Source organism: Neolamprologus multifasciatus, chromosome 13 (assembly GCF_963576455.1).
Source record: "Neolamprologus multifasciatus chromosome 13, fNeoMul1.2, whole genome shotgun sequence".
Taxonomy (NCBI): Eukaryota; Metazoa; Chordata; class Actinopteri; order Cichliformes; family Cichlidae; genus Neolamprologus; species Neolamprologus multifasciatus.
The window spans coordinates 27629088-27643121 of record NC_140451.1 but is presented as its reverse complement, the minus strand read 5'-3'; the positions used below and the strand labels follow the sequence as shown (position 1 = coordinate 27643121).

The 14034-nt window shown below is 38.8% G+C and overlaps 1 protein-coding gene and 1 long non-coding RNA gene across 3 annotated transcripts in view; both read left to right on the top strand.

Annotated features, from left to right (window-relative positions):
• Positions 1-14034, top strand: part of ugp2b (UDP-glucose pyrophosphorylase 2b) — a 39169-nt gene that overhangs the window by 6936 nt on the left and 18199 nt on the right. For both annotated transcript variants that reach the window (XM_085183563.1, XM_085183562.1), the window contains exons 3-4: positions 1388-1495; positions 11907-12092. In XM_085183563.1, the coding sequence (XP_085039689.1) occupies positions 1388-1495; positions 11907-12092 (294 nt within the window). The remainder of the gene's footprint in view (positions 1-1387; positions 1496-11906; positions 12093-14034) is intronic.
• LOC146505715 (uncharacterized) lies at positions 1504-5713 on the top strand. Its single transcript, XR_014877749.1, has 2 exons — positions 1504-2325; positions 3285-5713. It is a non-coding gene; the product is annotated as an uncharacterized LOC146505715 (long non-coding RNA).

The window sequence follows — 14034 nt, the reverse complement described above, 5'->3', positions numbered from 1 at the left end:
CAGATCAGATGTACACACTGGAACTCTTTCCCATGTTGCTTGTCTGTGTTTATTGTGCTATGGTGTGTTGATATCTGTGCATTCCTGTATTATCCTTCTGTGTTACACATTTCGATGTTTTTTTCCTCGCTACCTAGCCTGACCTGTCTCCCCAATGTGATGTTTGTGTATTGTATGTACGGTCGGCAAGGTCTGTCATCTCGGTTGTGGGCAAAAGACCTGCAACTGACAAATAAAGGCTATCTCATCATCATCATCTCATTTTTCTTGTCTTTGATGTCCAGATGCTGTTTCATCTGTTTGTGTGCACATCTGTTAAAGTTGTGTATAAAATAGTTTCTGAAGAGAAGTTCAAAACAAATTTCATATAGTCACAGTGGACTAGACAAATTGTATCAAACCTTCAAGTAAAACAATTAATGTGTATTCGGGACAAAAAAGGGTGTTTAAATATTTTTCGGGACCTTGGCTCTTTTGTTTGTCTGTGTTAAAAATATAAAACAAATACAGATTAAGGCTTCAAATGTGGAAATATAAAAAGGTCCTTTGCTGCAGTTTTGCACTATACTGTTGTGCTAAAAGAATATGCTAAATCACCCACAGGAAAGAAATAAACAGTTTTTAAATGAAGTTCACACCCATAAATTTGCATAGAACAATAATGATCCTTTTTATATGAGAGGTATGGGGCCTTTGAAGCACACTGCTTAATGTGTGTAACAATCCATGTAACTGAGACCGAAATTGCAATACAGATGTCTACAATGTTGTATCGCGAATTCTCAAACTCATCTTTTATATTTAAAGCGTTCCAGTATGACTTTGATGAATGGAAGTTTTTAAATTCAAGACACCAGCCCCATTTAAAGAAACCGTAAAATGCCTGTAAAATTAAGTGTAGTGGTTTTAGTCAAACCATTTTTCCAAGGCGTGCAGCTTCTCTTCTGCCCTCAAAGCGATAATACTCTGAAATAACTGAGGCAATTTCAGAAGTGATTTTCAACATTTTCATGTCTTTCTAGAAACCACTTCATATTGACTTTGCAAACCTCAGCCTTAGTTTAAACTCCTAGGACCTGGCGTCCACATATGTGGACATCACATTTTGGGTTATTTAGACCAAAATACTCAATTTTGCTCTACAAGGGCCTGATATCCACTTACAAGGACATTATACTGCTACTGTTCTATCAAAATTTTAAACGAATATCCTCATGTGGCTCTTATTTTTCTTAAAAACAAAAATAAGGTAAAAAAAAAATCTGGTAATTCTTTGTTTTTACATTCATCGGGTCCCAATGTGACCAAATATCAAAGAGAAATTAAAAATGCATGTCGTGGAAGAGTTCGGGTCTTAGGAGGTTAAGATAACATCTTTGTTTTTCAGGTATCCAAGAAAGACTTTGAGGGCTTCAAGAATCTCTTCCATAGATTTCTGCAGGTGAAGGGACCATCAGTGGAGTGGATCAAGATACAGCGACCTCCAGAAGACTCTGTAAGCCTTCTTTTTTTTGGTTTTAGCAGTTAATTGTATGTTTGTCTGTGTTGACTCTGGATTTGTCTTTGTTTAAAATATTAAAGCATCTATTTTCCTTGCAGAAGGGGGCATTCGACCCCACAGCAATGGTAGATATGTCATATATTTAAAAAGTAGCTGATATTGAATACAGAATAAAATAACTTCTAATCGGTGGGTTGTCGGATTCGATTTGATTTTACCCTTACCACTGAAAGTACAAGTGAAATGATGAAATATGATTTTGGTGATGAATTCACTAGTTGTGAGATTAAGTGACACCAAAAGATTCCAGTGATAAGTTCTTCTTTTCAACTTGTGAAAGCATCGCTCATTTCAATCCCAGATATTTGTCATTCACTGTGATTGTGGGGGAGAAAAACCAGTTAAACAGTTGGTGTTTCGCAAGTTTTAATACCAGCGCGTTGGTGTCGTTAACCTGACGGGAAACCTGCATTTATATTTCTGCACAGCGACGTTTTCCTAACAACGCCTAATGCAGTCGGTAATAAAGTTCGTTTTAGTGCCTCAAGAATCTGTCTGCACTGTGCAAGTCTGATGTGTGACTAACATTACTCAGCAGCTTCAGAGCTGTTGGATGAGCTTGCTTTGGAGCTCTTTATAACAATGGCAAGAATAGACGATTGTATTAGTTTGTTTGCCTAAAAATGCTCCGCTTAGAAAATTACTTTTACACTCTGGACAAACTAGAAATTCTGCTTGCCTCAAGATTTACAATGAACTAAGGAGTTCCTGCACCAATGAAAACCTTTGTTAGAGTCAACAAAGAGAGAGAAAACAGATGTGTGGTTCTCATAGGGATGGGTATCGTTAGGTTTTATCCGATACCGGTGCCAAACCGGTACTTTTGAAACGGTTGCCGGTGCTTAAACGGTGCCCAAACCGGTGCTTAAAGTATGGAAAACACAAAATTGGTCCAAAAACCTCTCATGTTCAGCTGTTTTTTTTGTAAAAAGATAACAATGTTAGTCTTTTCTGCAGGTATACGGCATATATGGTATCACTCTGGGCTGGAAGCAGTGCTTAAACAATGGAAAAAACACAAACTTTGTCCAAAAACCTCTCATGTTAGCTGTTTTCCACTTTTTCTTCGGTCATTTTAGCCTTTTTGGCCAGGGTGAAGGGAATATCTGCCATCAAACAAGAAGACAGCCGCATGTAGCTATGATGGTGTTTGCTAGTTCACGTTACATGCATTAATTTAATAACGCGGTTAGCTTACTCAACGTAAATTACACACGAACAACATTAAGCTACTCACGCAGAGAAGAACGGCTGCTGCTGCCATCATCATTTCTGCTACACTGGCAGGGCTAGGTTCATCGGATTTAAAGTGTGACCTCCTTTGACAGTATCAGCTTAAAGCACTTGTTGCAGGCTGCTGAGTTTGCATCTTTTGCTGTGAAGTACAGCCAGACTTTTGACCGCTTTTGCCTTGGGCATTTTTAATCTGTAGCTCTGCTCTAAAAGAACGTACGTACCTGGACCCGCCTACTATCCTCGAAACGTAAAATGATTGGCTAGAATCTAAAGTGTATCATTCCATACCAGTTGGTGGCGGTAATGCACCTTTCAGTTGTTTGCCAAACGCCAATAGAAATGTAAGGAAGAAGAAAGTGTATCACAGCTCAGGAAAAAAAAGCACCGAAATAAAGCACCGAAATGCGCGCTGCTTTTCGGTCTGGTTACTACCGTTTATGTCAGAACCGGTGCCATGATGGCACCGGATACCGGTACCCATCCCTAGGTTCTCATCAGCGATTATTTTCACCTCCACCAAGGAGGTCATGTTTATGGTAGCTTTTGCATGTGTGTCACTCTGTCTGTAAACAGGATGGCTCGAAAGGTTTTGAGTGAATTTTGATAGAACCTTGTAGGGGCGTGGAGTGAAAGCATCTTAATAATCCATTCAAATTTGACTTACATCCACTAATGTGTTCAAGGTCCACATAATGATTAATTTGCATAAAATTGACAGTAAACCTTGTGACTTAAAACCTGTGATTCTCACAGATGCGGCGTGTATCGTCAACATATAGAAAGTTCTATATAAGGATTGGAAATGTCATGTCACATTTGACCACACGCACACACATTCAAGGTCAGATAGATTGGACTCAAGGTCAAAGTGATAATAATGTTATTCAGAGCTATTTAAAACTGTTTCTTACTGCCATTGTTTATACTGACAACATATAGAAGTAGAAGGAATGATATATGGAATATCACATCATTTTACAAACATATTTACTCAACAATGAAATGAACACCACACACAAAACACAAAATGAATGTATAGAATAATCAAAGTCTGTAAACAGAGGGCATTTTTTTTTTGGATGATTGAGTGACCAAAATTCAAAGTGGGTGGTTTCAAATTACACAGAATAGGTTTCCTTTTCTTGTTAAACTTCTCTGTACGCTTGCAGGCTGCTGCATAGAAAGTGCTTAGGTGTTGTCAGCTAGCACCGGGGGACACTGTGAAATATGTGGATCAACCAGTAATTTTTTTTTGTGTGTGTGTGTGGTTGGTTGGGTTGTTGTTCCCCCCTCTTGTCTTAAAAAGCGTAGTGACTTTGTGTTCAAAAAACTAACATGGTGGAAACCTGAATCATTTTTCCTTTCATTAACCCTTAATGGGCCAGCAACACAAGACCTTTAGAGTCCTTTGTGCTGTGCCTTTGCCTCTAGCTAGCTCCAAGTACCACACATTTTCTTAGTGGGGTTTCGTCTTTCTACACTTTAAGGATAGTCTTTGTTCTCTTCTATGTGTCATCCACAAATGACGGCAAAGCCTTACTGTTGAAACTGAAAAGTCAGATTTTTCTTCTTTGTAACGGCACTCGGGACCTCCAGCAGTTCTTGAGCTGTAGAAAGACAGTTCTTCTCTTGATTCCATGCTTTGACATCTAAATCTGGACCACTGTGCTTGGTAATGATGACTTCACTATTCCAGGTCCAAGTATGACTGACTCGGCACTGGTTACATTGATTCTTGTAATTGTCTTATTGTCCATCATATAGGATGTTGGGGCCTACTTGTGATCGGGTGTTTTTTAGCATCATGATCTAATCCTGCATCTGCTTGATTGTAGTGGTTGTGAGAAAGCAGAGCTATATCATCCCAGTGTGTGCCAGTGTGGTGTCTACGTCTGTTTTATACAGTCTATAAGTGCACCTCCATAGTTTGCTTGTCTGTTTGTAATCCTTCTTTCTGCAAACGAACACCAGTGCAGTACTCCTGGCTTTACTTTATTCCATTACAGTAAGATCCATTATAATGTAATCTTGGTGACTGTTAACATTTTTAGACACAGGGTTATCTTATTAGAATGATTCTAAAGAAATGGTAATGGACCACTGTAGACTTTACAGGGATAACACCCACATTTCTGAGCTGTTTGTTTGTATCCTGAAGGCCCCCTCGTGGATTGCAGTAGTCAGCCTCTTTCTACTGTGGATAAAACTACAGATGAAGTTGACCAGCTTCTCTTTTCTACCCCTCTGATCAATTAACTGGGTAATTTCTATCTAACTATACCTAGTGCCCTTTATTGAGCACATATCGTTTTAACAGGGGACTTTAAAATACCTGTTAATTTTTGTTAGCATTTACATCTCTAACTCTACACTGTCGTCTTAGCAGGAAACCAAACAAACCAACCACACCAGCCAGAGGACGTCATCATGGCGCTAGTGTGCACCAGTCACTTTGCATAGTCAAAGTGTGAAACTGTCAGGGTGTCTAGAGTTTGTTTCTCTTTCGCCAAAAAAAAGCCCACTTTGTAGAGCTTCAGTGCTTCCCTCCAGTTTCCCCAGTGCTGCATGTTTTTGTGTTAACTTAATAGTGCAAGATTGAAGTTCAGTGAAGTTAATCTCAAAAGGGGGGTCTTTGAAATTTAAACACTCCATTTTCGTTGAGCTGTTGTTGAGCAGTTAGGAGCAGCACCCGAGTGCAGCCAGTGAGCAAATGGATCTGCAGAATCAGATGAGTGTGAGAGTTGGCTTTCAATCTGTGTTCTCTTTGAAACTCTGTGGAAGTTAATTTCTCTCTCTTGATGGAGTGGAAAGTCTGACTAATAACAGAAATGAAAACTGTAGTAATGAATTGTTGAGCTGCAAGATGAGATTGCACAAACATGTTAAGGCAAAACATCAAACCTTGTGAAACACAGGGGAAGAAAAAAGAAAATTTAAATGATGAATTAGTTGGATTAGATGCTCATTTGCAAAAGCATCAATGTCAGCAGCAACGTGTTCACCTCAATTTGACACATTTAGCCTAGCAGGGTGTCACAATCTAGTGTTCTGGTGCTGGTGTTGTGCCAAAAAAGGATTACTGGTATTTAAACTTTGGTAAATGACTTGTTGACCTATAATCTGTCAGAAAAGATTATAGGTCATTTCTGAGTTCTGGCCAAGAGGGCAGGAAAAATCGCAAAACATAGCATAGCAACTCTATAAATGTGTTTAGGCAAAAAAGGTTTGATTGCTTTATAATTTAGCCATAAGCATATTTGCACAACAGCTCGTTTCTTTATTCTATAACCTTTTTGTAAGTCCTGTCGTCTACTGTGTATTTACCAAATTAAACAAGGATACTGGAAGTTAAAAGTAAATGCAAACATTGGGCATCACTTTTGGGGACAACACTGTCACCAAGCCCGGATATATAGGCGGGAAGGGCATCCGGTATGAAATTTGCCAACTCAAATATGCAGATCCACTGTGACAATCCCTTGGGGAAATAAAGGGAACAGTGAAAAGTACCTTTAGCTGTTAAGATGTCACTAAGGCATAAAAACATAGTTGTGTGCAGGCAAGGGTGCAAAAAGCAATAAATATTCTCAGTAATAGTGGTTATGATGCAGCAATGAGCATCTGAAGAATTGCATGTAAGTATGTGCTTGTCCTATAATGTGTCTTGATTTGTTACCTTAAGCCATTTACAAAACTAATAATAAACACTAGTTTGTATAGAAATTGAAGGTCTTTGTTTTTAAGTGTTGCTGCAGCCATTTAGTTTAACCTGTAAAAATGGAGAGCCACATGTCTTGAACGTAACCATAGCTAATGATTACACCCTTTACCGGGAAACCACAACATCGCGCTCTGTGTCACACCACGCTCTCCTACCACATCTTTGTACTCCTCGTACTCGCCAGATTTGGACAGCTAAAATATTTTGTGCAGATTGTTTTCATTTACGCCACATCGACACCAGCTTGCTTAAATTAGCTGCCTCACAGCTTAAATACCTAAAGAGACTCATGAAGCGTACACGCGTGCATTCCTAACATTGCAGTCCGTCACAGCTATGAAAGCCATGTGTCAGTTTCTCATGTGGGCTTCGTTTGTGAAGTTTGTGGGAAAGTTTGTCAATGTGTTGCCGTTTATTTCTACAGTTTTTTTTTCTCATTTCTTGTGTTTGACTGACACGCATAATCGTGCAAAGTCACTTGTCCTGTTCCACCGATTAGTTGGATGAATTTCAGAGCGAGTCACCCAGGTGTAACATAAGAATTGGTTACTGAAGCTTCCCAAGTGTTTCCTTTATAGACTTTCTTGTGTGTCATAGGTTCACGCCTGTCACCTGCTTTCTCCTTGTAATTTCTTTGAAATCTGTACTTGTGGACACAAGCTAAGTTCATTTTAAATAATGATACATTTTCAGTGTGAATAAAACTAATTAGCGTTTGACAAAAAAACCCTGGAAAACTTAGTATTTATAGCTTCCTTCTACTTTCTGTACCACTCTTTTTGAGTGCGCTGTAAGTAGTAACTTGTGATTTTTTTTTTTTTTTAGTGTTTTGTGAATTATTAACTGCTGTTTTACAGATCAGTCAAACTGTTATTAAACTAGGAAGGAAGGTTAGGAAATCTTCTCAAAAGTCAACCGTCCTATCATTCCTCTGTTGGATTGTTAATTTGAGGGTGGGTTCTAGAGGATTAGTATTATTGGTTATTATTGGTATATTGTTTTTTGTCTTTATAGTTGGATTGACGACCCACAGTACTCTCTTCCTGTTGTTTCCTCTCATTTTGAGGTTACGGAGCACTGCACTCATTTTAAAGAGTGCATAGTTGTACACCCACACATATCTGTGCCATAAGTTATGAAATAATTTACCCAAACTGCATCTCAGAAGTTGCTCACTTCCTGCGTGAAACGACTGTTGCACGCCAAAGTAAAAGTATAGTCAAACAGATTCAGTCACATTTGAATCTGATATTATTTTAATGTATTTTTAATGGGTGGGCAGCCTGGTGGTGCAGTGATTAGTGCCGTGTTGATGCTGATTTCTTGAGTAGGAAACTATTTGTGGAGTTTGCACGTTCTCTCCAGCTTGTTTATGCAGTCCAAAGACAAAGATGTCTGATGAATTGGCTGTAGATGTAAAGCTATGCCTGAATGGCTGTCTGTCTCTTTGTGTTAGCCCAGCATCGCACCAACAGCCTGCCCTATGCTCCAGCCTCCAATATGTCCCTGAATTGGATAGGAGAAGATGTGTGGAGGCATGGCATTTTTGATGCAAACTATTGCAGATCACTCTGATTATCACCACTTTTTGGTAGCCAAAAAATTTAAAGTATCTTTGACTGGTTGGACAGTTGGAGCACTTATCTTGTGCAGGAATTTTATTATCCATTTATTATTAGCTTATTAACCATATATAAATGGATTAACAAAACTTTGCAAAGGATTTATTAAAACATTGGTTACTACTCATGAGCTGTGTTTAAACAGTGATTTTTCTATAACATTTTTAAAATTCCAGTAGTTTCATGCGTGCTTTCATGTTCATCAGGTGTCACAAAATAAATGGAATAAACAGAACTCTGCAAAGTGTTTTTCGGTACAGTAGCTCAAAGAACACAACCTGATCTTTCTTACCACAGACTCTGTTTCTCACTGTCAGCAGTTACGCCACTCTGCGAGCTAAACAAACAAAGTAAAAATGTTTGGCTTCTTCTTAAGAAATACTTTTCCCCCCTATAGAAGTAGCACAGGATAAGCCAGTTTGGTTTGTCTCTGTGTGATATGTTTTTATACACGATAAGTAAATGATGATGTTACTTTAGTTCTTAGCTGCTTTTTCCTTCTTCTTCGTTTTTTGTCCTTAACAATCTCAGAAGCTGCAGACACAGAGAGAGAAGATTAAAGATGGGAGAGTAGGGCAGGAAAATAGGAATAAGGAGCAAAAGGATGTGGCTTCACAGAAAGATAAGGCTTCCATAAAGAAAGACGGAGACAGAGAGATGATAAGGTTTGGGAGAGAAAAGTGATGAGGCAAGAATTGGAAACGGAGAACATAAAATGAAATCAAAGTCGTGACAGTGACAGACTGTAATGAGACTGTGGAGATGATATATGCATACGAGACAGAGAGGAACTGAAATAAGAGGGCACATGGTTAGCTAACGTTTCCTAAAAACTACAGCCAAAGGAAGCACTTGAATTACTGCAATATTCAATATATTGCAAGAAAGTCATTTATTACATATAAATGTATCTAAGTGTAGATCATTATTATTCAGCTTTATTAATGTGGCAGTTTTGTGAATTAAATCTTCTTCTTCAGTGCTGGTTAGCAAACTTCTGTTCACTCCAACCTGGAGGTGTGATTATTAGCGCTTCAGACATGCTGGACTTGCAAAAACATGACAGAGAGACAAGTCATCCAGAAACAAAACAACACAATTGTGGAAGTTTCGTTTCTTTTCGTTTCGTTTCGTTTCTTTTCTTTTCTTTTCTTTTCTTCTTTTCTTTTCTCTTCTCTTCTTTTCTTTTCTCTTCTTTTCTTTTCTTTTTTCTTCTTTTCTTTTTTCTTCTTTTCTTTTCTTTTTTCTTTTCTTTTCTTTTCTCTTCTTTTCTTTTCTCTTCTTTTCTTTTCTCTTCTTTTTTCTTTTCTTTTCTTTTCTTTTCTTTTCTTTTTTCTTTTCTTTTCTTTTCTTTTCTCTCTTTTCTTTTCTTCTTTTCTTTTCTTTTTTCTTTTCTTTTCTTTTCTTTTTTTCCTTTTTTTTCTTTTCTTTTCTTTTTTCCTTTTTTTCTTTTCTTTTCTTTTTTTTCTTTTTTTCTTTTCTTTTCTCTTTTCTTTTTCAAGAATAAACTAAATAGACTGGTTGTCACCTTAATTATTACTCCTTGAGTCTCTTCCCAGCATTGACATTCACATGTATGAAACATTTTCAGCATTTCTACAAGGACAAACTTGTGAACTTTGGACCGCTTACCCCCCTTGGGTTGAGCGTTTAAATCTCATCTTCAAGATTATTTGCTGACGGTAATAAAAATGCTGGATAAAAAAAAAGTCAGACTCAGTGCTGTGCTGCACACAGCACTGGAGCTGTAAGAGGTCATATTGTTTTGTGTGCGTGCGGTTTGCAAAAGATGAGATGAGGTTGCGGATTATTTCGTGCATTGTTGTGATCCCGAGGTTTGTTTTCTGTAGAAGATGTTTGTGGCTTGGAACATCTTGAATATCTTTATGCATAAATGGCAGTGGTGAGTTTTAATTTGTATAAAAAAAGAGAAACTTTGAATGATGGGCGAATGGAAAAATACAAATGTTTAAACTACTTGATGGGAAAATGCACAACTCTGACTCAGTAACAGCTGAAAGTAATTTCATGTCCGGGGATGTTTGAATTGTTTTCTTTGAACCTTTTCTAAAAGGAAGACGAGTGATTGTCCCCACAAAAATATTTCCAGTTGTTGTCTCCTAATATTGTCTCCTAGTGACAGTAGTGTTGCGTTTCCACTATGCTTAGTAATCTCAGTTTAGTGAGAAAATGTCTTTCTCCTTCGACTCGTGCCAACATGTCGTGAAAACCATAATTTAACTGTGTAACATGACAAATCCTGCTGACGCCCTCATAATTGTAATCGAACAGTGGGCTCGTTGCGGTCGATATAATACTCTGCAGATTTCTTTTAGGTGTTCACCTCTGACAGCAGCTTTTCAGTTAGAGGAAATGGCGAAGAGCAAATTCAGCACATTTCTCAGTCAGTGGTCAGTGAGATGTTCCCTGGTCAACAAATGGGGTTTTAACTTGCCTGGCTGTAGCTGGAATCAACACACACGCAGGAGTCAAAAGTAAAAGTAACCCCCATCTGTTTTCTCCAGAAAGGGAAATGAACATCAGCGTGCGGGAGACATTTCCCTCCGGGGGGACAGGGATAGGACGGGGAAATCGGCTGAAAACATTTCACTCGTTGTAAATAACCTCACGTCAACAGCTTTTCTTCCTTCCCTCCTGGACTTTTTTTGATACCCAATACTTGCAGGGATTTCATCTGTCTGCGCTGTTATGCACAATAATCATCTCCATTCCTTTAATGCAAGTCAGTAAACACATTTTACCGCCTCTAGCCATCCATTTGTCCTTTACGATGCCCGTCTCTGTGAAGGACGGAGAGCGGGCAGCAGCTGCATCATTTTTGTGTGTTGTGTTTTGTAACCTCATCCTCTGTGTGTGGCGAGCAAAGGGGATAAACAGCAGAGAGACTGTTTCCAGCAGGAGGTCTGCTGTTTGTCCACTATCGCTGATCAGCTACTCTGTTATTTTAACAGGAAGAGGAGGCAGGATGACATCCGGCCTTATCAGTGCTGACGCATTAATCGCATGATAAAACTGCACAGAGCATGACTTAAGCACAGACGGGATCGCTCGCATTGGAACATTGCAAAATATCACGACATATGGTTAAAATTTAGCTTCTTGATTAAAGTTGAGAAGAAATAATGGTGGGAAAAGGGGTGAACTGCAGGTTTACATGTTCCTAGCTGACACAATATATTTATATCATCATCATCTGTGGGCGACAGCAGTTGGGTAGATACGCCGATGTGAGAGCTGCATTGCTGATCCTCTAATGTACATTTACACACCATACTCCAATAAATCAACAGAACTGCTGTGTACTGTATGTATAAACTTCCTGTGTTGTGTATCAAGCTTTGTTAATGGCTATTTTCTGCACCATTCGCTCGAGAAGCAGTTGCAGAATGTCTGTTTGTATTGTATGCACATTTCCCAAAAGCAGTTTGCTGCAGATCAAGTTAACAATTTCTGACATTTTCACATTTCCATATCACGTCAGCCCGTTTCATTGCTCAGCTGGTAATTAGTCCGCCCACGCTCAAAGCTGTTAATGTCTCTGTTTTGCTTTTGTAAAGAACTTAAGACTATCAGTTTGCTTGCACAAAAGCTGAAAAATGTAAAAGAACGAGAAAGGTTGGTCAGAGATGCAGAGGCTGTGCAGTTGTAAGCACTTTCAGAATCAGAATTAAAAGAATTTATTTGCTTTATTTTTGTTTGTTTGCTTTTTTTCCTGACCCGCAGCCATCTCCTTTCTCTCCTCCAGATTCAGCCGTATGATAAGATTGCCGCTCGAGGCCTGCCGGACAATGTGGCCAACAGCTTGAACAAACTGGTGGTGGTGAAGCTGAATGGAGGCCTGGGTACCAGCATGGGGTGTAAGGGCCCCAAGAGCCTGATCAGCGTCCGTAACGAGAACACCTTCCTGGACCTCACTGTGCAGCAGATAGAGGTAGAAAAGCTTCACTCTAAAAGCCTTGATTGAAAGAAATTTTGTGAGACGTGTTTTTATATCCCACAAACAACAAAGCCACACTACCTCACAAACGGATTGCATGTAGGCTAATTGCCAATGTAATACCATTTAACAGTAAAGTGTTAGCAGACTTAGGTTGTCTTACAATAAGAACTAACTAACAGTTTCCTTGTGGATGTGCAATATTTGATTTGTTTGTTTAGAATAGAATTAGAATAGAATTCAACTTTATTGTCATTGCACATGCACAGGTACAGGGCAACGAAATGCAGTTTGCATCCATCCAGAAGTGCTTTAGTGATATAGATATATTACAATATATGTTAGCAATAATATAGATATGTAAGTATGTTACAGAAATGGGTCTATTATGGTATGTTATAATGTACACGGTATGAAGTATGTTATGAATATTCTATAACTATAAGTGTGTACAGGCTGTAGTGAGTAGAAGCTATGTACAGGCTATAAATATGAAATAAAAAAACTATACAGAAATCTGAGATATACAGTTATACAGAAATGTGAACTATGCAAGTTATAAACAGTTGTAGGATTAAAAATTATCGTATGTACAGAATGATTATTTACACAGAGCTATACAGTAGTGCAGTTAAGATAAGTGAGATATGTGGATAATTTCTACAGAGGCTAAGTGCTAGTGGTTGTGAGTGGTGGTTCAGTCCATGTTATTATTGTGTGTTTGAGGGTACGGTTGTCCATTGTTTGCTGTGCAGAAGCACGTAAAATACTGAGATTACTGAATTATCAACATTTAAATAAGATGAAGAAGATGATAATAATTCCCACTAACAGCTAGTAAATTTTTAAAGTGATGATTTTTGTTCAATTTTGTTCAATTTTAATTATTATTTTGTGAAGTGAAAATCTACCAGGACCGCCCCTCATTGTAGTAATGCAGCCCTGACGCCGGTAACAATAGTGTTGCAACAATGTGTATTCCTGGAAAGCCTGAAATCAAACCTCAGTTGTGACTTTCAGGCACAAGAACCTATTCATAGAAATTTAATTTGGTATTAAATGGTGGTTCAGTTGAGGCAGAAGGAACACTTTTGACAACTTTTTAAAACTTTCTTACTAAAGTTGCAGATTCAGTCCATCAGTGTGGATAATTACTGAGAGCTCCTTCTTTCATATTAAATTGTTAGTGTGGCACAGATTTGGGAACAGCTGGGTGTTGCCTTCAGGTCTGCAGCCACACCAGCACTCATGATGTGGCTCAGACATCAGAGTAGGAAGTGATGTGTAGCCTGATGTAATACAAACATTTGCTCTGTGTATTGAGGGTTTGTGTTGTCTCGATGTTTCTTACTTTACTATAGAGCACGGCAAAAAAACCCAGATGATTCACGGGGGTGGGTTTGGATTTACCTCTGCCTTTTTCCAGTCTTACACGGCATGCGTATCATCCTCCAGAGACAAGCCTGGCTTCATGCAGCCATGTGCTTCTGTGAACCAGAGCTGAGGGGCTTCTGAAAGGGGTTCAGTGTGAAATCTCAGGGTGCCGGCCAGTGCTGGCGACTGGCCGGGAAACAGAGATGTCTGTGTGCTGGAGCAGAGGAGTTGGTGTGATTATTTGGATCCAATCCTGAATCATTTCTGCAGCACTTAATCGTTCAGTTCGTTTTTGTTAATCTCAATAAACTGTAAACCACATGTTCAAGCGGCTTTTCAGGGGGATGTAGGAAGAAAAGTTATTTTCTAAACGGGGTTTGCGTTAGTTGTGACCATTGTAAAGGAATCTACTGTGAGTAATATTAAAGTCTTTCATAGTGTTGTATAACTGAGTTTAATTGGGAGCTGTACGTTACCGGAGTGTTTCAGTGTTTCATAACAGCCTCCGGGGACACTCCTCTTCCCCCAGCACACTGCTCTCTGTGTCAGAGGCACTGCTCTC